We start from the raw sequence: 25,587 nt of genomic DNA, 5'->3' as shown, positions 1-25,587 counted from the left end.
CTCTCCCACTCTCACACCATTGGGGCCAACTCACCTGCACCTTCCCCATCAGGGCCAGCTTTGCTGTGCTGCCTAGGGGAGGAAGAGGAGGTCCTGCTCTTGAGTGAGGGGCAAGGGTATCTCTCCTGCTCTCATGACCTGAGGCCAGCTCTCCAGCCTACTGCGGTGAGCGGAGAGGTATCTCTCCCTCACTCAAACTACCACATGGCAGACAAGTGGCAAGCCCAGTTCTCCAGTGGGAGAGAGAGAGTTAGTTCTTCAAATGATCCAATTTGATACAATGTTCACCTTCCAGAATCTTATCTACACAAAACAAAATGTGGTAACAATAAACTAAGACAAAGATGTTTGTCCAAAGATATTCATTTATTTAACTAATATGTTTGCAGTAGTAAATGAAGAACTGAAAAAAAATGCAAGCACTCAAAGATAAAGTAATAACTAAAGGTATTCATAAAATTAGATATAGTCATTTAAATAGACATTAAATATGATTATGTATAAAAGTTTTATCTATATAGAAGAGAAGCTAATAAAGAAAAGACTAGATGAGCATTTATTAATGTTACCTAGAGAAACCAGCATAAATGAGTAATTTTTAAATCATATCTTTCAAATGTTCCATATTAGAATTTTTAATACTTAAGAAGAAAAATAGTTTTTAAAGTCCATGGATTAACCACCACTGTGATTTCTGAAAATTATTTTTTACACTAAAACAAGCTTCATAAAATAAAAGCTATATTCAATAGAGAATTCTTTCTCATATGATTCTGACATTTTCACTGAGAATCTGTATCACATCATCAACATTCACAAACTGCCACCAATGGTAACTTCAGTGCCACCCAACCACACTAGGAATTACACAGTACACATGACCTAGACCACAGCCGTTCCTCAGCAATCTTGTCATACCTAAAATTACTACAGGAACTTACCATTCAGAAATAAGAATTTAAGAAGTTTGTAAGCTGGTCTTTCACCCTCCTACCAAGTAAAAACTCTAAATAAATGAAATGATCAACAATTCTCAGATACATAAGAGAATTAAGGCCATAGGATACACTACTGCCCTAACATTAGGTAGAAGAGAATTATAATTTGCCAAAGAGGCAGTCACAGAAAGCCGTGCTATCAAGACCCTAACTGTAATTAACAACTTTCTGGGGGTACTGTATGGATAATTTTGGAGTTAAAACTCCATGGCACAAAATGACTCTGTCAACTGTTAGTTTTATTTCCAGGATGTTAATGTCTTTCACAGCAGATACAGAAGCCCCTGGGAAGCTTCTGGTAAGACCAAAGTAAAGAAGCCACTTGTAAACATACCACAGCACTCAGTTCCTCTAGATTAGGAATGTCCCAAAAAGAAAGTAACTAACCACAGCCTAACTTTCTGGGTTTTGACTATTTGATCTAGGACAGGAAATACCCAAGATCAGCCCCCCCACTCTCCCCCCCCCCCCCCGCAGCCTTCTAGTTCTTTCTACCCAGGGAGAGGGGACAAGGAACCCCTGTGGAGCACAAACTACCAAGACACAGAAACCTGTTCACAGAACTACAGAGCACTCCTATACCATGCACCTTGCTACTACAGTACTAAAGGCTGATTTACACCTCGGTTCCTTTACCCAAGTAGACTGTGCTTGTATATCAAGAAAACATCACAAAGTATGATTAAAAGCAAAAGGCGAGATCTGAAAAGAAAGCAAACATTAAAAACAGACCTAGATATGGCAGGCACGTTAGGCTAATCAGACCTGGAATTTAAAACAACAATGATTAATATGCTAATGTCTTTAATGGATAAAACAGACTACGTGTGAGAACAAAAGGAAACACGATACAGTAAGCCATTGAGGCAGACAAGGTATGCTTCTCCTGGGTTCAGTAGGAGACTGAACATAGCTGCTTACAGGTGCTCTGAGCTTGAGGGTACTCAACAGAAAAGAAAAAATTAAACCAAATACAAAACTAGAAAATACAAAGTTGGAACTTGAAAAGCTATAAAATAATTTTTAAAAAAGGGGGGGTCAGTAATGAGAAAACTAGAGAAGATGTTGCAAAGGAAAGCTCAGAAGGGATAGACAAAAGACTGACCACGGAGAAATTCCTTGACATTGTCATGCACCATCCAGACCCAAGGAGCTCAAATACCCTGAGCAGCACAATGCCAAAGGAGTGGTTAAACCAGAAAAGTGTAGCAAAAGCTGTCCAGGAAAGCCCTGGCCAGGGGAGGACACCTACAGAGGAGAACAAAGGTAGGAGCTACTTCTGACTTCCCTACAAAGGCCATAGAAGCAAGGAAAACATGTGTGGAGTGTTTCACTGGGGCATAAAGCTCTGAACTCTGAAATGCAAGATTATTCTCTAAGAAAAACTGAGGATTTCACCGACATTAAAACAGCTTCTTGAGAAATGTGAGAGGTTCTCCACTGAGAAGGAAACCATAGAGGCCAAAGATACAGACCTGCATGAAGAAGGACTTTAACGAAGCAACAGTGAAGGTAAAATAGAAAATTGTGATTTTCTTGTACTTGACTGAGCTAAGAGGCAGGTTTAGAATTATATTTAAAAAAGAGAACAATAGTATAACAAATAAACAAAAGCCACAGTACCCCAATTTGTTCATGGGTACGTGTAATCATTAATTTTGATGCACACATACAAGACACAAAAGTAGGGGGTGAAAACAGATATTCAACCACACGATAATCTCCGCTGTGCCACAAGCCATAAGACAGATGTAGATAACACTTTACGCTGCTGCCAAGAAATATATACAACTTTTTATAATTTCTAAAATGTATACGGGCAGTGCCTGCAGAGCCAGAAGATACCACATTCCTTAGCCTTAGAGCTTCAGGGCATTCTGAGCCACCAGATGTGGTCTTAGTACCTGAACTCAGGTCCTCTTCCAGAGTAGCAAGTGCTCTTTACTATGATGCTCCAACTCCACAGAATTACTATACAGGGTTACAATATAGCGAACATTCATAAAAACACATACAGACCATGCACCACACCATTTATAACTGGGAAAATAATCCACACCTGCAATGGTGCTAATAAAGCACAGCTAAGGCGGGGTTATATCACACAAACACTGGAGACACTGTGAGAAATGAGTCCACTCCGTATGAATAGCATTGCCTTCCAATAAACTGGGTATTGTATTGAAATGTGTAACCACTGATGATTCTGTGTTTTTACATACATACATACATACATACATACATGTGTGTGCTGGTGTGTGTGTGTGTGTGTGTGTGTGTGTGTGTGTGTTCATACTCAGTATGAGTTAACAAACAGTCAGACCAGTAAGGCTTCTGGTCAATAACAGACTATAATAGTTGAGTTCTGAGCAAGTCAAAGTTGCATGTTGAAAAAGACCTGTCTGGCCTCAAACTTGCTATGTACATAGACCTGATCTTCAGAAATTCTGATCCTCCTGCCCCCACCTCTCTAGTGTTGAAATTACAGGTGTGAACCATCACTTCCATTTTTTTACGCAGTGTTAGAGATTAAACATGGGACTTTATACAGGCAGCAAGGCAGCTGCTCTAAGACAATTACAACTACCCGCAGCCTCACATAGCTGCTGGGTGGGCACAACTCTGCACTTTTCAAGGTCCAGATATAACAAAATATGTATAAAATCTATATAAAGAAAAATTCAAAGCTAATGCATAAAATCAAAGAAGAACTTAACAAACACAGGGTAGAAAGATTTAATACTGTCAAAGGTTACTTCTTACAAATGTGACCAATGTAGTTAACACCACCCTGCTCAGCAGCCCACCATGTTGTTTTGTGGATTGTCAAGTAAAGGATTCTAAATAAGGAGAGTCAAAATACCTAATTGGCAAGATGGCTCAATATATAAAAGCACTTTGGCACATACCCTTGGGGACCTGAATTGCATCCCTAGATCCAAAGTGAAAGGACAGAGCCAACTTTCTTTTTTTTATATATATAAAGGTCTTTTTAAAGATTTATTTTATGTATGTGAGTGCATTGTTGCTGTCTTCAGACACACCAGAAGAGGGCATCAGATCCCATTACAGATGGTTGTATGCCACCATGTGGTTGCTGGGAATTGAACTCAGGACCTTTGGAAGAGCAGTCAGTGCTCCTAAACACTGAACCATCTCTCCAGCCCTGCCAGAGCCAACTTCCAAAAAGTGTCCTTTGACATCCATAAGGACTCTGTGGCACAGTCCCATGAGCATGGGTACACATGCAAACACACACGCACACACACACACACACACACACACACACACACACACACACACACACAGAAAGAGAGAGAGAGAGAATAGTTAATAAGAAGAAATTTAAAATACAAAATTGATTTAAAGAGTTCCGAAGATCTAACAGAGTGTGTGCTATTTGCAAAAGAATAGGCAAATGAATCAGTGAGCAAAACAAAGAGGCCAGCTGGCTGGAGAGCCGCTGGGTACTACTCACTGCTCTGCTCTTGCAGAAAACCTAAGTGCAATTCCCAGCGCCTGTATCAGGTGCTTCGCAACCACGTGGAACTCTAGTTCCAAGAGAATTTGATGTCCGTGGCCTCATACGTGATCATAACTTAAAATAATTTTCTACAGGCACCATTCCACAGAGCCAGACATGATGGTACAGTTCTGTAATCACAGCTACCTGAGAAATAGATGCAGGAAGATAATGGGTTTATAACCAACCTGGGCCACGAAGTAACTTCCAAGCTGGTTTGGGTCATGTCCTGTCTAGAGGGGATTGGGAGGAGTGATAGGGAAGTACAAACACAGAAAGACGTTCTTTGTCATATGCTACTAGAAAAAAGTACAGAATGGTGGTGCCTCTTGCAATGGACAAAACCAAGAAAACGCAATGCTGCCTACACACCATTCACTGCTGCCGTCATTCCGAGCAGCTTGGCTGGGGAACTAGACTTTCTTTTTGCAAAATTAGCAATCAGACCCTTCCGTGTCCTCTCTAGAGGTAAAAGATCCAAAGTCTTATGGATCTTTTTGCATGTGAGTTTCAGCCCATTCCCTCACAATGGCTGAACCTTGCAATCAAATGCCCAGCAGTAGGGGAATGAACAAACGGTACAGGCAGATGGCTTTGCTGGTGATAGGGCTGCATTGTCCCTGTCACACCCTCAGAACAAAGCTACCATGCCACCTGCTAACACAAGACGACTGTTCCGGAGCCTAGGTCTAGCAGCAAAGAAAACAAGGCACAGACGGCCGAGCTGGCTCGCCTAACACTAGGCAGGAAATCTGCCTTACTCACATTTTTGTCCTGGGCCTCCAACACAATGACTGGCATAAAACACCAAAACAGTTCATTGGCAAAGCACAGTGAGAGAGAGAGAGAGAGAGAGAGAGAGAGAGAGAGAGAGAGATACACAGAGAGAGAGGGAGACAGAGAGATGCAGAGAGAGAGGAAGACAGAGAGATAGAGAGATAGAGACAGAGACAGACAAAGAGAAAGAGAGAGAGAGAGGAGAGAGAGAGAGAGAGAGAGAGAGAGAGAGAGACACGCTCATCTGAGCTGGTGTAGTTACAAGGCAGACAGAAGGGTCTACCCAACAGGAAGTGAGTGTCCCCAAAAGTGGAGCATATTTAGAGCTAGTGCTACCCAAAACATTTCAGGAACTCTTGAAGCAAGGTAACACAGCATGCTTTGTGGGGGCTTCATCTCCGTGGACCTTTTTGTAAACCAACTGCAAATACTTTCAAACCCTAGGAAACAACAAAGACAAAAGCCAACCAAGAGGGAGGAGGCTTTAGCTACGAGTCTCAAACAAACATGTTGAAACAAATCAAAACCCTGCGCCCTTCAGAGCCTACTTCTGACTGTTAACAAAATACCAATTGTTCACTAAGACCTGCCATGCTTTGGTATGTTTAGTGTCAGAATTGTTATTTTGTCTTCTTAAAATTACATCCTGATGTCAGGAAACTTTGATGGATCAAACAAGACGCATCTCTGCAGCTAGCAAACAAGAAACACAGGTTTAAATTTTGCCCAGTTACAAACAGCCTCGCCTTACTGAACAGAACAAGCATTGTTAGCTGTATTTTTTTTTTCATGTTTTTAAAGCTCCAAGATTTGATCCAAAAGTGCCCTGTTGGTGCCAGCTGTGCATATAAAGCTGTGCTCAGGGAGCAAAGATTTCCTTTTAACCAGAACAAAGTACTTTCAAAGGAAAGGGAGAGGGAGACAACATACCCCTATTAATAAGACCTTGCTTATAGAAAGAAAGGTTCCAGGCAAGTGATAGCCCATCCTAGTTTTAGCCAGCCATAGAAAGAAGCAGTACTGAAATAGTCATGGTCTGAGCAAGTGAACATGAGAAATCAAGCAGTGTGTTCTTGGTAAGAAGTTCTTCCTCGGTTTTCCTTAGTCTGCTGCACACTCATGAGGAAAGTCATCACAAATGTATCGCCACACCTTCAAAGTCTAACAGCACTTGGGGTCAACTAAGAGAACGGAAAGCTTTTAAGACTCAACACTGTTGATAACGTCCCTGTAATCTTAAGTGTGTTTTTTCAATACAGTTCAAAAGTAGATTCATTCAGCTTGCAGGCATTAAACAATGTTTTATACAGGAATCCTTCTCTAAAGCCATTCAACCTTAAAATGGTTCATTCACAATGGAAGCATGAACCATGTGTGTCTCCAGCCCTAACAACTGTCCAACACTGAGATGACTGATACTTTCTGAAGGAACAGACACAGGATCTCCCCACGAGATAGTGTAAAGCACAGGCACCTCTAACCATAGGGAATAGTGCTGCTCATACCCACAAAGTCAAAGTACTAAGAGAAAAATGATCTGTTTAATGGCATTTGTACACTGACACTGATTCTAAAAACTCCTTTATTCATCAGTGCCAAAGGAAATGAGCTCCTAGAAGAGATCTAGGTCTCACCTGAAGAGGGCGGGGACCAGAATGCTAACACCAGGGAGGGCAGTGAATAGTGAACACAGATTTTGCTTAGCAGGTTTCCCACTAAGGCAATGATCTTTCCTTTCATTGACTATTAATTAATTTCTGAGAATTCATTTGCGCTCTAGATTTGAACATATGCCTTCTAAAAGTCCTCCTAAGTAGGCCCATCCAAAAATAACCTCATTTGTCATAAATACCATTACAAATTACCAATAAACATTTAATAGTGGGTATTCAACAAAGGCAGGAAAATACCAAAATAATAAGTTGATGGAAGAGGTCACAGGCAAAGACAAATAAGAAAGGAAGGCAAGAAAACAGTCTTAAAACTAGAACCCTAGCCAAAAAGGTTTTTTAAGGCATAAAGAAAGAGAACCTGTCAAAGAACTGTATAATCGATGTAATTGCATCAGAGAAATTTTCCTTTCCTTTAAGGGAGTCTGCAGGCTGAAAGAATGAGCAAATTTAACTGAGACAATCGATTCTAAGACACACCCCTTCAAAAGGTTTCAAAAATAAAAAATGACTCTCTAAGAAGAAAAAATAAAGTAATGAACGAAGGTTTAACTGGCACCAGAGTTGTCTAAAACAAATTCAAGTGTAGTATAGACCAGCCATGGAGAAACATCCTCCAGGGGTGCAGGGAAAGGGGTCTGTGAGAACTAGGACAAGGACAAGTTTGGAGAAGACAGACAGAGAACACAGAAGCTACGAGTGGAGGTCAGAGCCTGTTCAGAGCACTCGGAAGACCCAAGTGCTGGCCAAAAGGTGAGCAGAAACAGTTGTGCATGCATGAGGCTGCACATAAAGGTGACAAAAGGAATGGAGGCCACTCGTGCTGTGCCATGGTGAAGAATTTGAATTCTCTGTCAGTGCACTGACATTGTGGGAAACAGGCAGGCTTTACGGTGATGGACTCACTCGCATGAGCAAAAGCTGTTGTGCGGACAGAGCATTGGGGCAGCAGCATGGGAGGGTGCTGCTGTTTTGGCAAAATTTAGAGTAAGAATTAAGGAAGACACAGTATTTATTTACAGCTTTTGGGGGGAGGAACTAATGTTTAAAGTTATGACCAAAGAAGGTGCAGAGATTAATACCATTAAGAAGAAGCCATGCCCTTTACAGCAGGACAATAAGAAAAATGCTTTGAATGTCGTTAGGCAATCAGGGGGGTCCTACCAACCTCAGGACGGAAGACAAAAATGTATAAACAGTTACAAAGGTATGCATTTGAGAAAGAAGACCCATACTACTATCCTACACACTCAGAGTCACCCAGAGATTTGCTCGCTGATAGCTGACCTATATGTTCAGGCAGAAAGATGTACAGATGTCACTGCAGTCATGGTCCAGGTAGACTCTGGTAGATTCCAGAGTGAGCACATTACAACTGAGCCTGCTGGTGCTAGTTTTGTGTGAATAGAGAATAAATAGGAGAGTGGTCGAGCCATAGAGGCTTCATAATGCTTAATAAAAATACTGAGTAAATCCATCCGCCTTCTGTAAGGTTAGTTAACACAGTGTTAGGATGAGAAATACAAAATGAAAAGAAAAGCAGGGGAGGACTGAAGCAGCAGGATGGCTGCTTCTACAAACTGTAGTGAGAACAGAGGAGGGTTAGTGTCAGACTAAGAGAGTAAACCTTTATTTTAACTATAAAAGTATACTAGTCATAACCAAAATGAAAAAAATAAGTATCACAAATTTAGCTCCAGGGGGCCTGGTTAATACACACACTCAGTATGTAATCCTTTGAACATTTCACTTAGTCTGAAATTATGTCAGAATGAAACTTTAACAAAGAAGAGGACACATAAAAAAGACACTGTCTCTGACCACATGGCATCCAAAACTGACACAGCCACCATACAAAACGAGGCAACCTGAGTAAAGACCGAGCCGGTACACAGAACATGGCATGACAGAGAAATAAAGGTAGAAAGGTTAGACAATACCAGTACCCGGGATGCCTGACAACATCTTTGAAACACTAAATTAATCAAAGGTGGAACTACCCATCCTTGAAGCTGTTTGTGTCTTGAGATGATAAATTTTCCTTACAGCTGGCAGAGGCAGCTATAAATTAAAATATGTAGAACCAACATGGCTTGAGAGTTGAGACGGGCCTAAGATTTTAAGGAAATAATACACCAACCACTGGCAGTTATCTATGTGATGGGATTACCGAGCCTACCGAACTGTATTAGAATTGTTGAATTGTGTCTTTATTCTTTTACAATACATTTAAGTGTATAGGTATTCTGTCTGTGTGTGTGTCTATACACTACATGCATGTCTAATGTCTGCGGAAGTCCAAAGAGGGCATTGGATCCCCTGCTGAAGTCACAGATGGTTGCTGACCACCATGTTGGGTGCTGTGAATTGTGGTCCTCTGGAAAAGCAGCCAGTGCTCTTGACTGCTGAACCATCTCTCTAGCTCCACATATGTTTATTAAGAGACCACCTTCTAAGAGCTTATTAGTATGCCTTATTACTGTTTGAACTGACAAAGCCTTCAACGCATAAATATCCAACAGTTTTCTGTGAAGTTAATATCAATTCTCTCTAGCATAGAGCAAAAATTAGCTGGCTCAGTGTGATGCAAAAGTCATTTAATTGGAAAAATCAGAAGAATGCGATTTGAAACTGTTACAATTTGTTGGCAGGAACAGGGAAAATTGAAGTCAATTGAACGGGATATTCACTGTCAAATGTGGGAAACATTCCATACATATTTAACATGGAGGCCAAGGAACATAAACATTTATTTCAGATAAAAGCTACGGGCCTGCTATCTTAAGGTTAGTATCTGGAATGTGTCTCTTCTGACTGGACCGAAAATAGAAAGATGGGCCAAATGATATTTTACAGGAGTGATAAGAGAAGGCTAGAAGATTCTATCTTAATTGACAGGGAGAACTAGTTAAATCTTTAAACAGCAGCACATAGACTCCAGATACATCCAAAACATCATCTGGGCATATTTCTGTGCATTTGAAAGGGTTCAAGGAAGGGTAATGTCAACACAGTCACTAGTAAGAAGGATCTTTGAAGTACAGTGGTGGGTGGGCCTCTGAATTCTTCTCACTGGACAGTTTGCTGTTAGCGGACTCTGTGTTAGGCCGTGCCAGAGAGGAAAGCACCCAAACACGCTCAGGAAGGGGTGTACAACTCACTTCCTGTTCTAAACGATGACGCGACAAACAGCGGTATGTTCCAATCCTCCCAGGCAATGCTTCTTGTATGTGTAGGCCAGGTCAGAAAACTCAGGATTGCTAGACGAAGGAGCACGTGTGTTTGGATTTTATATTACTTAGCAGTAAGTCACCTTCCAAGAAAATTATAGCAGCTCAAAGTCCCACCAGCAATGAGACACCGCTAACACTTCCTTACATTCAGGAAGTCTGCACCTTAAATTCTGGTGAAGTTAAAAAGCAGAATCTCACTTAAACAGTACCTTATTTTTATCTGTGTGGTGGTAAACATTAAAAAAAAAAAAGTTTCCTATTTATTTGCCACTAGCACTGCCTCGTCCAGAAACTGCATGTTCTTATCCTTTGGGTTTGGAATTAAAGCAGCTCTTCAATATCATTTATCTTTCCTTAGAAATATATGTCACTAATACATGGAAAAATGAAAAGAATGCACAACTAGTATATATGTCAAGGTAAGAACGTTCATGCATAAATGAAAGCGCTTGTGTACAGTCACAGTGAATGATATATATACATATATGTGCATATATGTATACAAATGATGTATATGAGTGTGTGTGCATGTGCCTGTGCCTGTGTGTGTACTGATTTTTCATTTTTGATTAATCATATATGAGCTTCTGCAGCCCACATAGAAATTTCAGTCACCAAGTAGAAAACCCCTTTGCTCTCTTGCTGTGCTACTGACTGCCAGATGTAGCTGCCATTTTGTGCAGGAGCTGCAAGGGCTAATAGGTTTTTCCCCAGCACAGGCCTCTCTGCACAAAGGATCGCAATGTGCTGTGTACATTGCAAATGTCCCATGCAATCTCCCATCAGAATCCAGTTTAATTTTTGCATACAGTGTGTTTCTCTTTCAGCTCCTAGTTACTCGTCTTATTAGGAAGTGTCACACATTCTGGAAAAGCATGTGGAGCATGGGGCGCTGCTGCTCTTGCTTGGTGAGCTGTTCCACACGTGACATGTGTCTGTCCTCCTTACCCAGCACTCCCAGTAACTGTGCACGGCCCTCTCAGAGAGTCTGCCTGAGCACTTTCCGTCTCCAGCCTGGCTCATTATCAGGTCTTACTTCTGTTCCACATTAGAGGACTGTACTAACTGATGCAGAATTATGTGTGGCAGTAATCACAGGGGTCATGGGCTTCTCTTAAAGGTATACTGCAAAACAAAAGAATATATAAAATGCTGAGTGTCTGATGGAGTTCAGAAGTACTGGCCACGCCTACGGACAGAAAATAAAGAACCCCGCCCCATCCACATTTGAGGATTTTTATCCTCTCGACCATGATAGGGCCTCTGCCAAGTCGACCTACACAGGGCACTCTCTTCACAGGACTCAGAGTCTTGGTGGCCTTTCTGACACCTGGCCTCCCTTAGTCACATAAGCAGTGGGACAATGAAGGGAATGCAAAACATCTCACTGCCCTTAATCATCCTAGATTCTAAAAGTCTTGACTAGAAACTACAACATTCAAACTAGCCACTGCTGACTACCAAGGTGGCATATTTCCAAGTCTTCCTTATTTGATACTGAAATGATGACGCAAATGTTAGCAGCCCAGAAGAAAGAGAAAATGTTAGCGTTTCTAAGAATTTGCTCAATGCAGTATCCACCAGCTTTGCTCTTACGACTTGCTAATTAGTTTATAAATTTTACTTTGATGACCCTATATTACTAAAGGAGTAAAAATGAACATTATTTGAGTAGCTAAGTTTCAATTATGAATGATTAAAAAACTATAAATACACTGACACAAACATATTCTCATTCAAAGAAAAGCAGGGCTTTTTCTTAACTATTATAAGATACGGACAGGCACTTTAAGACAGCACCAAATTAAACTTTCCTGTTTTACTATAATCCCTCTTCAACTGATATAAAAAGATATCTTACAGAAAACAATGTATAAACCTAACACACAGTGGCTGGTTGTCACAAAGGATACACTAGTGACTTCTAAAACAGACAGTTAAAGGAGTCCTCGACATCACTTCCATTTATATTTTTTCCCAAGACAATTCTATGTGATTCCATCATTACAGTTCTTAATGTAGTGACATTCAAAAGAGCCTCCTAGAACAAGAAAGCACTGAGCCATCCCAACATGAACACGCCCAGTAGCTGACAACCACAGATACAGAAGGCAAACTGTGAAGGTGACAGTGAGACCAGAATTTATGCGTTAACTTCCCTCTGACGCAATCCAAGGGCAGCAGACAGCAGTGAACCCTCCCCACAGAGAAGATTTCCAATTCTTTTACCTAACTCTCCATGCGTAAGTTAACCCTAAACTCTGACATTTCGTCCTCAGAACAGAAGAAGCACTGTTCCCAGCTGCCACTTACTTTTACAATTAGACAAGACATTGTTTTCTAATATTATAATTTTTTTTTTTGGTTCATTTTTTCGGAGCTGGGGACCGAACCCAGGGTCTTGCGCTTCCTAGGTAAGCGCTCTACCACTGAGCTAAATCCCCAGCCCCCTAATATTATAATTTAAAATGAATTTCACTCTCATATAACCTGCTCCCTCCCCATAGTATAAACTCTATTCCTGCCACCTAAATTCTTTTCGAATTTCTGGTTTCTAAGCCCTGGTTATGATGTTCGTATGAGAGTATGATCTCAGGAGTTACATACACACTCTCCTTACAGAATCCTTTTCAGACATGGCCACTGTAGGTGTTAAGAGTACCAAGCATGTACAAGTCCTAGTTGTGTTCCAATGCATTGTAGAACATCAGAGCCGTGAACTTCTCCTATGCATTTTGCTATTACTTCATCAGAGACCACAAATGAAGAAATGTTCTCAAATGCCAGTCAACTATGTTATTTCTTAAATAGTCTGAATGCAGGGAAGGCAAAAAGGTCTGCGTGCAAATGCCTTAAAGACCAGCTCTGACATTCTGGTCCTGGTAAAGATAGAAAGATAAACAAAATGTGCATCTTACCACAGCACTTAGACCTGTAGCAGAGCCATTAAGTCAGCCCCCAATAAACAGTGTCTATTTCCTTTCCTGCAGAGCTGTCAATCTGTTGAGAGCAACAATGGACTACATCCAAAAGAAAGAAAAACACTGTGTTTCCTGGCCTCTTTCACATGCAGGTGGTTCTCTCATTAAGGATCCAGACAAGAGAGAAACACTGGTTTTGAGTAAAACTTTCTAGAAAGCACCTTTGAAAAAGAGGCAGTATCAGCTGGCATACTCCTCTCTCCTTCCTAAAGTTTGGAAACACCGTGCAGGAGCTGGGGAGCCAGGAAAGGCCACTGATAACACAAACACCTCAGTCCCTCAGATCCCCCAACGAGTAAACCAAACTAACAACTTGGTAACTGTGAAATTGGCAATATATCAGAAAAATAAATCCCCCACCTTATTTAAATCTCTATTTATTAGGTTTTATATGACATTTTCTGAAGTTAAGTGAAAGCAATACAATCTAATAAGAAAGAGACACAGAAAAGGTTCTTAGAAAATCCTCAGAGGAAGGCATGGGTCTGATGGAGGCAGGCAGAGGGGAGAGGGGATGAGGAACATAAATGCCCAGGGAGGCGGATATACAAGTCAGTCCAGTCATTTGTTCAAGCATCATCATCCTCCACAAGATGAGCCACTGAGACAGTGGCTGTCCCTGAGAGCTGAAGGGGACACAGACAAGAAGAACATTACAATAGTTACGGTAAGGGGAGGACACCCAGCCTGCACTGGACTGTGCCTACCTCTTCCTTCTAAGACTCATCAAGCTTATCTCCAATGCTACGGCAGGGCCTCAGCGTGAAGTTACAAAGGGGAATGAACTTTGAGGATTCACACCATGGCTATTACCTCAGAGTCCTAAAGCATTCACCAGCCAAAAGCTGAGCTGCATTACTGCCTGAAGATTGTATTTTTACTCCACTGCCACCCTAGCCAGTTTTCCCAAATCACAGAAAAGCATACCTCCATGCACTATCTAGGCAACCTCAGCAGTGTGCCCCAGAAAACACCCAAAATTATAAATTTCCATATTTGGATAGCATGTGCTAAGTGGAAATATGGAAGTTCTTGTCCATTACTCAACAACTCTATGGAAAAATTAAGAAATATCAGGTTTGTCATACTGGCAGAATACAGTAGGGAGAAAGTCTTTTCCGGGCTGTTTATAAACACACAAGATTTAGGAGAATGTCATTCAAACAAACAAAAAACAAAACAAGACAAAAAAAAAAAAAACAGGAAATCACTTGGCTCAAAGACCAGGCTTAGATTAAGGTGAGTTCCTCTCCAATCCGGCTAAAGCAAGTTTCTGCACGCCTGCCGGAGCCTCCACCTACGGGGCTGTTAGGACAGCGGCCAACACGTGTATTTAATTCTGTAAGGATTCCGCCATCAGCCAGCTGTTGCTGCTCATAATACACTGACCTCTTTCACTCACTCTCTTGCATAAAACGGCAAAAACAAAGCAACTGTTGATGCGACAGTAATCATGAAATATGCAAAATACTACTCTCCAGAAAGGTTTCAGATAACTACACAACTCGGCTTTGCATTTTAAAGTGATTTGCTCCCTCCCTCGCAAGTGCTTTTCTGTTCCTTATTTGCAAATTCAATGACTGCTCTAACTGTAAGTTCCTTTTTGTCTCTGTACCTTTATAAAGTCAACCATTAATTTGAGTACATTTCCTACCTTCTCTTCTGAATTTCTGACTGGAATACACACGAGCTAACTGTCTTCCATCCTTCCATACATCTCTATGCTGTGCTTACAGGATGAGCAACGAAACACAATGTCCTACATGCCTGTCTCACTCAGTCCCTGCTTTCAAGAGAAAAAGAAATTAAGTTTCATTTGATGTGCCTAGAAAGTTCATTCCACCAGTAGTACCCTCCATTCCAAAGTTCCTCCAGGGGTTGGGCAGGTAACAAAGTCCCCAAAACAGCAGAGAGAGGACTAAACAGAACTAAGACAGATAAATAAATGCACACAAAACACATCCACACACGAGGAAGGGCAACCAGAGCTAACCATGAACAACTCACCAGAGAAACTGGACTTCATCGGTTCACCCCTGACTAGTTACAGCATATCTGCCACAGAGCTGCGACACCTTGCACTGCCAGTTTGTCTTTCCTTACAGAGCCGTGCCTTCCCTCACTCTAGACCCTAACATACCAGGTTAACTTTCCCAATGCAATCCTTCCTCACTAGTCTTTTGTCTTCTCTTCAGAGATCTGGTGGCTTTTTCTCATTCACAGAAACTATAAACAAGTTGATGTCCAAATGCAAGGCAATGCTGTGGTGTTAACAGTAGACCACACAGAAGTGACAATGGCCTTGACTAAGACAGTGACAGCGAGCTGCAGGGACAGTGTCAGCAGGAGTGACTCTGATCCTTCCCAGAAAGGAAAACTGAATTGAGGCAAATTAAACAAACGTGTATGAAGTAATAATCATGGCTCTCAAGCTCAAGGCAAAAGACCACAGTTCCTTCCCTCTGACTCAAAATGACCCAGGAGTACAATCCAGAAGATGCCCTGGCTGGTTTAGTTTGGTAGAGAAAGAGGTCCTGACATTCACAGCCCAGAGCTACCAGCATGGTCAGGTGACTCCAAGACACAGGTTCTCTTAATGTTGTCATAACATCCCTCAGGAAAGAAACTGGAAACCAACTGTGACCAAAAAAAAAAAAAAAAAAAAAAAAAAAAAAAAAAAGCAGACTTTCACCTCTTCAGGACAAGAGAGGCCGATTACTTCCTAGTCTCTAAGTAAGTGTCAGCACTTCTTAAAAGAGAGTCCTCAACACAGGACTTGAAAATTAATAATGTTCTCTCTCCTGTTTATAAAAGCATGGCAACCTTGTAGACCATGCTCAAAGAACCTTACTCTATGAATGGAAAAAGATAATCACAAGCTACAGTCTTAGGGTCAAAGACTCCATACAGAAGACCTTCTTAAGCTGAGGCAATGGTTGAGAATCTGAATTCAATCCTTAGAACTGCTGATTTAAAAACGTACATGGTGGTGCGTGTCTGTAATTGAACACTAGGGAGAGAGAGACAGAAGTATGCCTGGGATCTCATGGCCATAAGTCCAGTCAAATCAGTAAGCAACAGGTTCCATTAAACACTCTGCCTCAAAACGTGAGAGAGCAATTGTGCAAAATACCTAGTGTTAGCCTCAGACATAAAGCCACGTGCACACACACATACACACACACACACACACAGGGCAGCAGGTAGGGGAATATGTGCAGACATCTTGTGTGCTTGCAAAATTTTACAGTCTGAAGGAAAGAGAGAATGACAGAAGGGAGGTAGGAGAGGTAGGCAAAGAACAAACAAAAGTATTTCATGTTGAGAAATTATGTCTTCTATTGTGTAGCTGCAGGGTGAGAGACATGAAAGGGATTTTAAAGAGGCCAAATGATGAGAAAGAAAGCCAGCTCTGTTAAGAGTGTAAAAGGTTACTTACTATTATCTAAAGCAGAAGCTTGGGATAGAACAGATTCTATTGAAATGGCTTATAACTGGCTCGTATAATTAGGTAGAGCATAGGAGCCTGCTGTTTTGATGCTGTTTCAAAAGGAACCCTGACCACCAGCAGGTAAATGGCAAGAGGCTTGGACTGGAAAAGAAGAGAAATAGGCTGAAGGGCAAGAAGGAAGGAAAGAGGAACAAAGAAACTTCCAGATGATGCCACCAGACAATCCGAGTCAATAGTGATGGCTCAAGTAGCAAGGAGAAAGGGTCCCCAGCACTCCAGGAAACTGAGACAGAAGGATTAAAGGCTTAAGACCAGCATGGGGTAGACAACAGGACACACACAAAACTACACAGGCCAATACTCCCAACTAAGGGCCCCAGAAGGCTGGTGTGTAGCAATGGCTGAAACACCAAGACTGCTGTGGTGTAGGAGAGCCAAGGATTCACCACATCTGCCTCTTACACTGGAGACAACACAAAACTGAGACTCGAGCCAGGCATACAACTAGCTGAGGTAAAACATCTACGTTCAGGAAAACACAGCACTAAAAACCAAACGTGGGCCAGAAGAAGGTTCAGCAAGTAAAAGCGCTTACTGCTCAGGCCTAACAGCCTAGGTTTGGATCCCTAGAAACCATGCAAGAGTCAAGCAAGTGCAGAAGCGCAGGCATCTACAATCCTGCCGAGGCTGCAGGAAACAGTGGCTGGAGGCAGGAACATCTCAGAGGCCAGCCTAAATTCCTTAGGGAAAGGTAGGACAGGGTAAGAATGTCCTGTCTCCAACAATGTGGCCAGACAAGGACTGGCAACTGAAGGTTGTCCTCTGACCTGCTCCACAAGCACGCTGCGGCCTGTGCATGTCCACACTCTCAGCAACATTCTCTCCTTTTCTTCTTGCCCGTGTGTGTGTGTGTGTGTGTGTGTGTGTGTGTGTGTGTGTGTGTGTGAGAACAATTTTCATTAGCTAACCTTCTTATTACAAAAAGCCAAATGAGGCCCAGTGTGGTTTTATTTTCTAATGTCAATTTTTTCATTTAAATGAAATGAAAATCAAAATTAACCACAGAAATTATACTTAAAAAATCTAATAACTATTAGTGAATCTAGTTAACAATAGAATCAGTTGAGTTTTTCCCTTTCTTTTAAACAGGGTTATTAATTACTGAGAGGCCACGCCCTTGTCTGTTCTTAACAGCTCAGCTTATTTTATAAAGCAATTTATTCATGGGTTCTGGTTGAAATAGCACTCTTTTACCTCTGACAATTTATGAAGAACTCAGAGATAAATCCACATAAAACAAACAATATTTCCACTGCAGGAAGGAGTGTAGAACCATTTTTTTCCTGCTAAAAAGAGCATTGTATAAGGGACTCCCTGTAGAGAAAAGACACCACAGGAAGCAGGTAACCTGCACTTCAGGCCCACCTTTCCCTGCTGTGCCCAGGTCTCTATTTTCAACTATGGCAAATCATTTTCCTTGGCTATCTAACCAGTCCTGTCAGCTTTAGCATACGTTTTTCTGGGCAAGGCCAGTTCAAAACAGGAATGACTCTTGTCTGTCTGCTACCGGTGTGGCCATTTGGGTAATAATGTACAAGGTCAAACAGGGGTCATCAGTCCATGATCAAAGCATGCTGACTGCTCTGCCTGTCTTTACATGGAACACACAAGATGTGTTTATTTTTATCAGCCTCTGCATGACCCCCTTAGGTGGCATGAGAAAGACCCCACACTTCTGTAAAGCACAAGTCAAAGGTTTTTCTGATTTGATACTCTCATTAAGAGCAATTTTTTTTCAAACTTTTGATCTTTTTCATTTACTCAAGTTAAAGCCCATACTGTTTAAACCACGCTGGAATAATGGATGAAACAGAAACCTGGTACTGACAGATGAGGAAACAGAGAGATCTGACAGGCAGCATCATGAAACACAGGTCCCTTAGCAGTTTTTATGTGAAGTACTTCAGCCAATAACAAGAGTTCAAAGTTCAAGGCTGGCCCAGAAAGGCAACTTCATTTCTATTTTTGTTACTTAAAAATTCTATGATTTCATCAATCTGATCAATAATCTACCATAAAAATCCTCAGGAACATTTTTAAAAAACACAGCTAGGTTGGGGATTTAGCTCAGTGGTAGAGCGCTTGCCTAGCAAGCGCAAGACCCTGGGTTCGGTCCCCAGCTCCGGAAAAAAAGAAAAAAAAAACAAAAACAAAAAAAAAACCACAGCTGTCTTCTTACACACACGCTCACACACATGCACACACGCTCACACGCTCACACACACGCTCACACACACTCACACACACTCACACACACTCACACACACACACACACACACACACACACACACACACACGCTCACACACACACGCTCTGCTGGATCTTACAGGAGACTTGTATCAATCACATGAAGAAGACAACCTCCTATCACTCATCCCTGTCCCTGCTGTCCCTGCTTCAGTGAGGTGGATCTACCTCATGGTCCAGGAAACAAAGGATGTGATGGACAATGGGTAACGCAGGGCAAGCAGTGGCTAAAGACCAAGAATACTCTGGAGAGGAACAAAGCAGAAGTGACAGACAGGGCAAGGACAGCACGTGCACAACATGCTCCAGGTCCTGAGGAGAAACTCAAGGGTAGAGAGTTAGTGCTATCCCCACACCAGGGGACTTGTTATTAAATATGGATAAAGCAAAGCAATTATTGTGGATAAGGGATCCAGGGGAGAAAAAAGGACTATAATCTTCTAAGAGAGACGACTGGCCACCACAAATGGACAAGCGGCATAGTATCATATTCTCCTTGAATTTAAATGCTACTTCATCTATTGAAAAGCATAAAGCAACACAAAACACATCCAAGAATGAAGTCTGAAAGAATGGATCCACAGAATGACAGCTGACAAATGTAACTACATATCGTTGCATACATGTAATAGCATATTAATACATAAAGGTCACAAAATATTCATCTTTACCTTTTGTTGTTAGGAGATGGCAAAAAGTAGGATGGCGTGTGTGTAACGTCTTCACATATATAAGTATCACTTGTACCTAACATGTTCTCAGTGTAAATTGTTTGTATATGATACATGATCAGATTTACTCTGGAAACAAATCAAACATTAGTTGAAGTGCTATTTTATTAACAATTGGCTATATGGATCAAAAGCCTTTAAAGCCATTAAAAATATTTAATCATATATAATACTCCTTTTCCCTTGTCTTCATTCAAGCAGAGTTGCACATTAAAGAAACCCTTGCTTACAACTCTTAGCTTTGTGGTGTTACCAGAACAAACTTTCCGTCCGCGATTAGTGGTGCTTCATCATGCCCCATACTGACATCGAGGCTCATTCACCAAAGGGAAGCAACTGCTTACATGCTCAAAGACAAAACCCACGAAAAGAAATGGGGGGACTTTCCTCTTTCCCTTTCATTCTTTCCTTGTGTTTTTATTTGGGTCCAGGCTGTTCGTTGTTGTGGTGACACTGTGAACTGAACTCAGAACACCAGACACACAGGCTTGACTGCTGAGTGATTCCTGTAACCGCAGACCCATGCTCTATGGCGGTGAGCTGGAGGAGCAGTTCTACAGTGTCTGCGTAATTCATCTGTCTTACAGACAAGGTCGTGAATATGACAGATTTCTCACTCTGAAAGGAGAGAGAGAGAGAGAGAGAGAGAGAGAGAGAGAGAGAGAGAGAGAGAGAGAATAATTTCCTGGAAGTGAACAGCACCATCCCCTGCTATGGTTTAGGACTTTTCTTCTGGAGTTCACCTTCCATTCCTTCTCTGTCCAGCCTTCCTACCTCCTGCAGTGACTCAAAATTTTTCTGTTCCTGCTCAGTTAAAAAGAATGCCACCCTCCACTCTTGACTGCACATATATAACATACACATACACAGGTGCACACATGCACACATATAAATTGAAAATAAATATTTAATAAATAAATAACAGAAGTAATGCTAAGAAAAGGTCTGGCTGGGAAGGCGAGGGAAAACAGGTAACAAAGACATCTGGGACTGACTAGACCTGGGAGTGCTGAACAGCCATGGAAAGGAGCCAATGGAGCTGGAGAGACTGAAAGCCTGGGAGGAAATAATAGAATAAGGTTTCTAAGGAATCGGGTAGAATAAGATTCAGAGCATATGTGAAGAAAGCATCTTCCACACGGAGGGGACAACCCAAGCAAGGATCCACACATCAGTTCCCTACTGGTGTTCACGGGCCCACACGGCACCACCTAGAAAAAGGCTAATGGGCGGAAGGAGGGCTACAGCAAGCAACTTTACCAGGCCTGCCTGCCTCCCCCAAGAAGAACACAGAGCTCCAACCAGACAAATCACTTCTCAATTGCTCAAATCGCACTGTGAAACTCCACAGTGACACATTGTTCATCAGACATATCCACATCGACCGCATCTTAGAATGATAGTAAGGTAACTCTTAGATCCTAGAAGCCCACCTGGGTAGGGCTTCACTGGCTTCCTCAACCCAGTTGTGACGTTATTATTTGTTAATAGAATAGAGTGTTTTATCTTAAAAACCACTTAAAGTCTAACTTATACTTTTGTTACATACTAAATATCTAATACTATTAGGAGTCACTCAGTAAAAGGCAAAAGATTTATGTGAGCTGAAGAGAAATCAGAGTCGTATGAGAAATCTTTAAAGACTTATTTGGAGATGCAGAGAGAGCTCAGTGGATAAAGGTCATTCCCACCAAGACGTGAATTCAATCCCTAGGACCCTCATAACAGAAGGACAGAACTGACTCCCTCGACTTGACCTGTGACCTCCATGTGCACACTGAGGTACATACACACAAATAAATTTGTGGTTTTTGTTTTTTTGGTTTTGTTTTAAGTAAAGGCTTCTTGGCTGACACTAGTTCCTCCATCAATTATGTAAAAGGAAGAGAATGGGATCCCTTACTTACTTGATTGAGTTTCTGAAGTGGTCTTCAGCTGGGTTCTTCACAGTGCAGCTGTTCAGGAGCCACAGATCTGCATCTGATGCATTTTCTAGTAAAGGAAAGAATGAACACAAAAAGAAAAGATAAATATCACATCTAGTCACTTCAAAACCATGCAGGTGCTTCCCCAGGCGGCAGGGGGATGCTGGGGACAGTGTTAGCAGGAATGTCAGTCAGCGTGAGCACCGTTGCAGCACTGACAGTCAGAGCTCTGGTCAGATCGGGTTTGAAAACCTGCAAATGTCATGATAGCCAGATGGAGCCTCTGCTTCAACTTCTCCTTTAAAACCCACATTAGTTAAAGCTGTTCAGTATTTCAGCAGGACTTCAATGAACATGTGTATGTGAGTATGTGTGCGCACGTGCGTGCGTGCGTGCATGCGTGTGTTGTGAGTGTGTGAGCGTGTGTGAGCGTGTGTGTGTGTGTTGTGAGTGTGTGAGCGTGTGTGAGCGTGTGTGTGTATGTGAGTGTGTGAGCATGTGTGAGTGTGTGAGTGTGTGAGTGTGTGTGTGAGTGTGTGTGTGTGTGTGCGTGTGTGTGAGCGTGTGTATGTGAGTGTGTGAGGATGTGTGAGTGTGTGAGTGTGTGTGTGAGTGTGTGTGTGTGTGTGTGTGTGTGTGTGTGTGTGTGTAGGTGTGAGTGCTAAGTGATATCTGAAGTGTACCTAACAATGAGAGGTTGAAGTGTAAACCCAGCACCATACTCTATGGCAGTGAGCTGGAGTGGCAGCAGTTCTACAGTGTCTACATAACTTTTATCTGTCCTATAGACAACGTTGTGACTCCGTGTGACGTGACATTTTCCCATGGTTCCTGTGGTATCAATATAAACAGTGGGACTGTTGAATCGAAGACTAATTGTTGAAATGTCCTTGCAGACTGTTAAGCACCCTAGGCAGGGTATATCATCATATAATCCGTGAACAGGACCCCTGAGCTGTCCTAGCCTTTTACTAGATGGGTTGTCACCCTCTGACCTCTTAACAATCTGGTGGAAAAAAGGGTATCAGGGATGGGTCCAAGTAAATTCCTCGCATCATGACTTGAAAATCTTCCACACTCAGTTAGGGAGTTCTCCTACCTTCTGTGCTTTCAACTGGGCTGCCGAACACTTACGGAAACATCTAGAACAGGCATCACAATATTTTCCTCAGTTCATTTAATTTTTTTTGTCAGTTTTCATGATACTTTTCTATTTCTGAGGCATCACGTTGCTAAAATTTTTCTCCTTTTATTTCCCGAAATTTGGCCTTACAACTGTGACTCACAATGAGGGCACTTCCCTTATCCGTGACTGGAAAAGAACATGCCTGTTCCTACCAATAGGACATGAATTTGCATTTTGATTCCTGATGTTAGGCATTTACTCTGGCACACAGGGATGTTACTGAATTTGTAAAGTAAAGTCAGTGCTTGCATTTTCCTATCAAGTTGGAAAACAATTGTAAGTGTGATGCTATGTAACATAAGCAAGGCAACAAGGAAAACTGTCGCTCCCTCACTGCCATCCATGCTGAAGAAGCTCTCAGCAAGGCAAAGCAGAACAGCAACCAAGCATTTAATATTCACTGGGACACTTGGATCACATTTAACATATAACATACATGAATTCAACATACACACATATACATATATATAAAACAAAATTTTCATTGATGAATAATAAGATAATAAGAACTAGAAAGCTTGTAAATCTATTATAAAAAGACAGCTTAAATAAATACATAACTAGTGGTTGGATCTTAAGTATCCCCCAAAGGGCCATGTGTTAAAGTTTGGACACTGGTACTCAGCAGTATCAGTGACAGTAGAAGAATATTTAGGAGGAAATAAAGTACAGGACGTTATGATTTGCATGTGAAGCCTATAGAAGGTTGAACACTTGATCCACAAACTGGCACTATTTGGGAAGGTTATGCGACCTTAAGAATATGGGTCATAGGGGTTGAGGATTTAGCTCAGTGGTAGAGCTCTTGCCTAGCAAGCTCAAGGCCCTGGGTTCAGTCCTCAGCTCCAAAAAAAAAAAAAAAGAATATGCGTCATAGATGGAAAAAATGGGCCACCAAGGGTCAAGACATGAGAGTTACAACTGACCCCTGCTTTCAGGCACAGTGCATCTCCCTCTCTCTCTTTCCCTACCCATCCCCTTCACCTCCCCTCCCCTTCACCTCCCCTCCCCACTCTTCACCTCCCCTCCCCTCCCCTCCCCACTCCTCCCCCTCCCCTCCCCTCCCCTTCACCTCTCCTCCCCACTCCTCCCCTCCCCTCCCCTCCCCTTCACCTCCCCTCCCCACTCTTCACCTCCCCTCCCCTCCCCCTCCCCTCCCCCTCCCCTCCCCTCCCCCTCCCCTCCCCTCCCCTCCTCTCCCCTTTCTCTGCTAGCTGATCCATGGAGTCACCATGCCTTCCCCAGTGATACCTCAGATTCATTAGTGGAAATAAATTCTTTCTCTCTGAACCTGTTTCATAACAGGTTGATCAGACTTGAGGGAGTTACTAAGATTGTGATCTCTCTCTCTCTCTCTCTCTCTCTCTCTCTCTCTCTCTGTCCCCTGTCCTCTCTCCCTTCATCTCCCTCATCTCCCTCATCTCCCTCATCTCCCCTCTCCCCTCCCCCCTCTCCCCTCTCCCTTCTCCTTTCTTCTCTCTCCTCTCTCCTCTCTCTCTCCCTCTACTAACTCACAATCATGAACTGAGTAGCTTCCTCTATTCATCAAAGGTCCAAATGCAACAAAGAAAAGCAGCCATGACCTGGAACCCTGAGTCAAAATAAACCTTTCCTCCTTGAAGGTGACCTTCCCCAGTGTGCTGTCACAGTGATGGGAAGCCAACTGACCACAGACTGCAGTTGAAACACCACGTTTAAAAAGCAAGATAAATAAATCCCCAGGGGATAACTTGTATGGATCGGTTATATAAAGTGAGACAGAGCAAGGTATTGAAGAGTATATCCAATTTGTGTTTTAAATGACAAAGAAGAAAAAGGAGAAGACGATAAAGGCAAAACAAACTTTCTAGACACATGTATCCTAGGTATCTAGCTCTGAGGTGAGAAGAAAACGCATTGTCTTTCAATACTGTTCTGTTGTATCTTGGTTGGCTGGTTGTTCAGGGGTGTGTGTGTGTGTGTGTGTGTGTGTGTGTGTGTGTGTAAATGTAGCTATATGCATCTGGGCACACATGTGACTGTCACCAACAATCTGTAGGAATCAGCTCTCTCCTACCATGTGAGTTCCAGGAATCAAACGGAGGTCATCAGGCTCGACAGTAAGCTCCTCTATCTGCTAAGCCATTGCATCAGGTCCTACATCTAACTTTCCGTTTTCTCTGGTTTTAGTTCAGCGTGCGTGAATGCCGATTGGTTTTTTAATTTAATGTTTAAGAGCAAAATAATGCTTTGTAGAGGGCCGCAATAACATTCGCCACCACTAGATGGCGCTGGCTTCCACTGCGCCCCACGTGGAAGGCCGAGCTAGACAAGATGGCGCCGGCCTTCGCCGCGCCAGCCGACTTCCTTTCAGGAAGTTAACTGTGTGCGCATGTGCAAGAGTGCCTTCGTGCCAGGTCTTTGCCCACTCCGGGGCGTGCCTGATGAGATCATGAGTAAGCGACCAATCATGTGTGGATGCGCCGCGCTAGGGTGTATATAAGCGCGCCATGCTGGCGCTCGGGGCTTCTCCTTAAGATATTAATAAAGTTTGGTCGCAGCTAGGATTCCTATGTCCCCACGTGTTTTCTTGCTGGCGAGAGGGAGCGCAAGGGACAGTGCTTAATTTATACCCTCTCACATACTATTTGAGTTTTAAGATTTATTTTTTTATTTGGTGTATACATATGTGGGGGGGTGGCCACATGAATAAAATGCACAAAGAGTTCAAATGACAGTTTCAGATCCTTCTGGAACTAAAGTTACAGGTGGTTCCTGACATGGTGCTGGGAACCCGACTCAGGTCCACCTCAAGAGCAGAACAT

At 42.3% G+C, this 25,587-nt stretch overlaps 1 protein-coding gene across 8 annotated transcripts in view; it reads right to left on the bottom strand.

Moving 5' to 3' along the window:
* Cdkal1 (CDK5 regulatory subunit associated protein 1-like 1) overlaps nucleotides 1–25,587 on the bottom strand; it is a 552,607-nt gene that overhangs the window by 445,504 nt on the left and 81,516 nt on the right. For all 8 annotated transcript variants that reach the window (XM_063276598.1, XM_063276594.1, XM_063276597.1 and 5 more), the window contains 1 exon segment: nucleotides 21,580–21,664. In XM_063276598.1, the coding sequence (XP_063132668.1) occupies nucleotides 21,580–21,664 (85 nt within the window).

This window comes from Rattus norvegicus, chromosome 17 (genome assembly GCF_036323735.1).
Source record: "Rattus norvegicus strain BN/NHsdMcwi chromosome 17, GRCr8, whole genome shotgun sequence".
NCBI lineage: Eukaryota > Metazoa > Chordata > Mammalia > Rodentia > Muridae > Rattus > Rattus norvegicus.
This window is presented reverse-complemented; position numbering and strand designations above follow the sequence as displayed.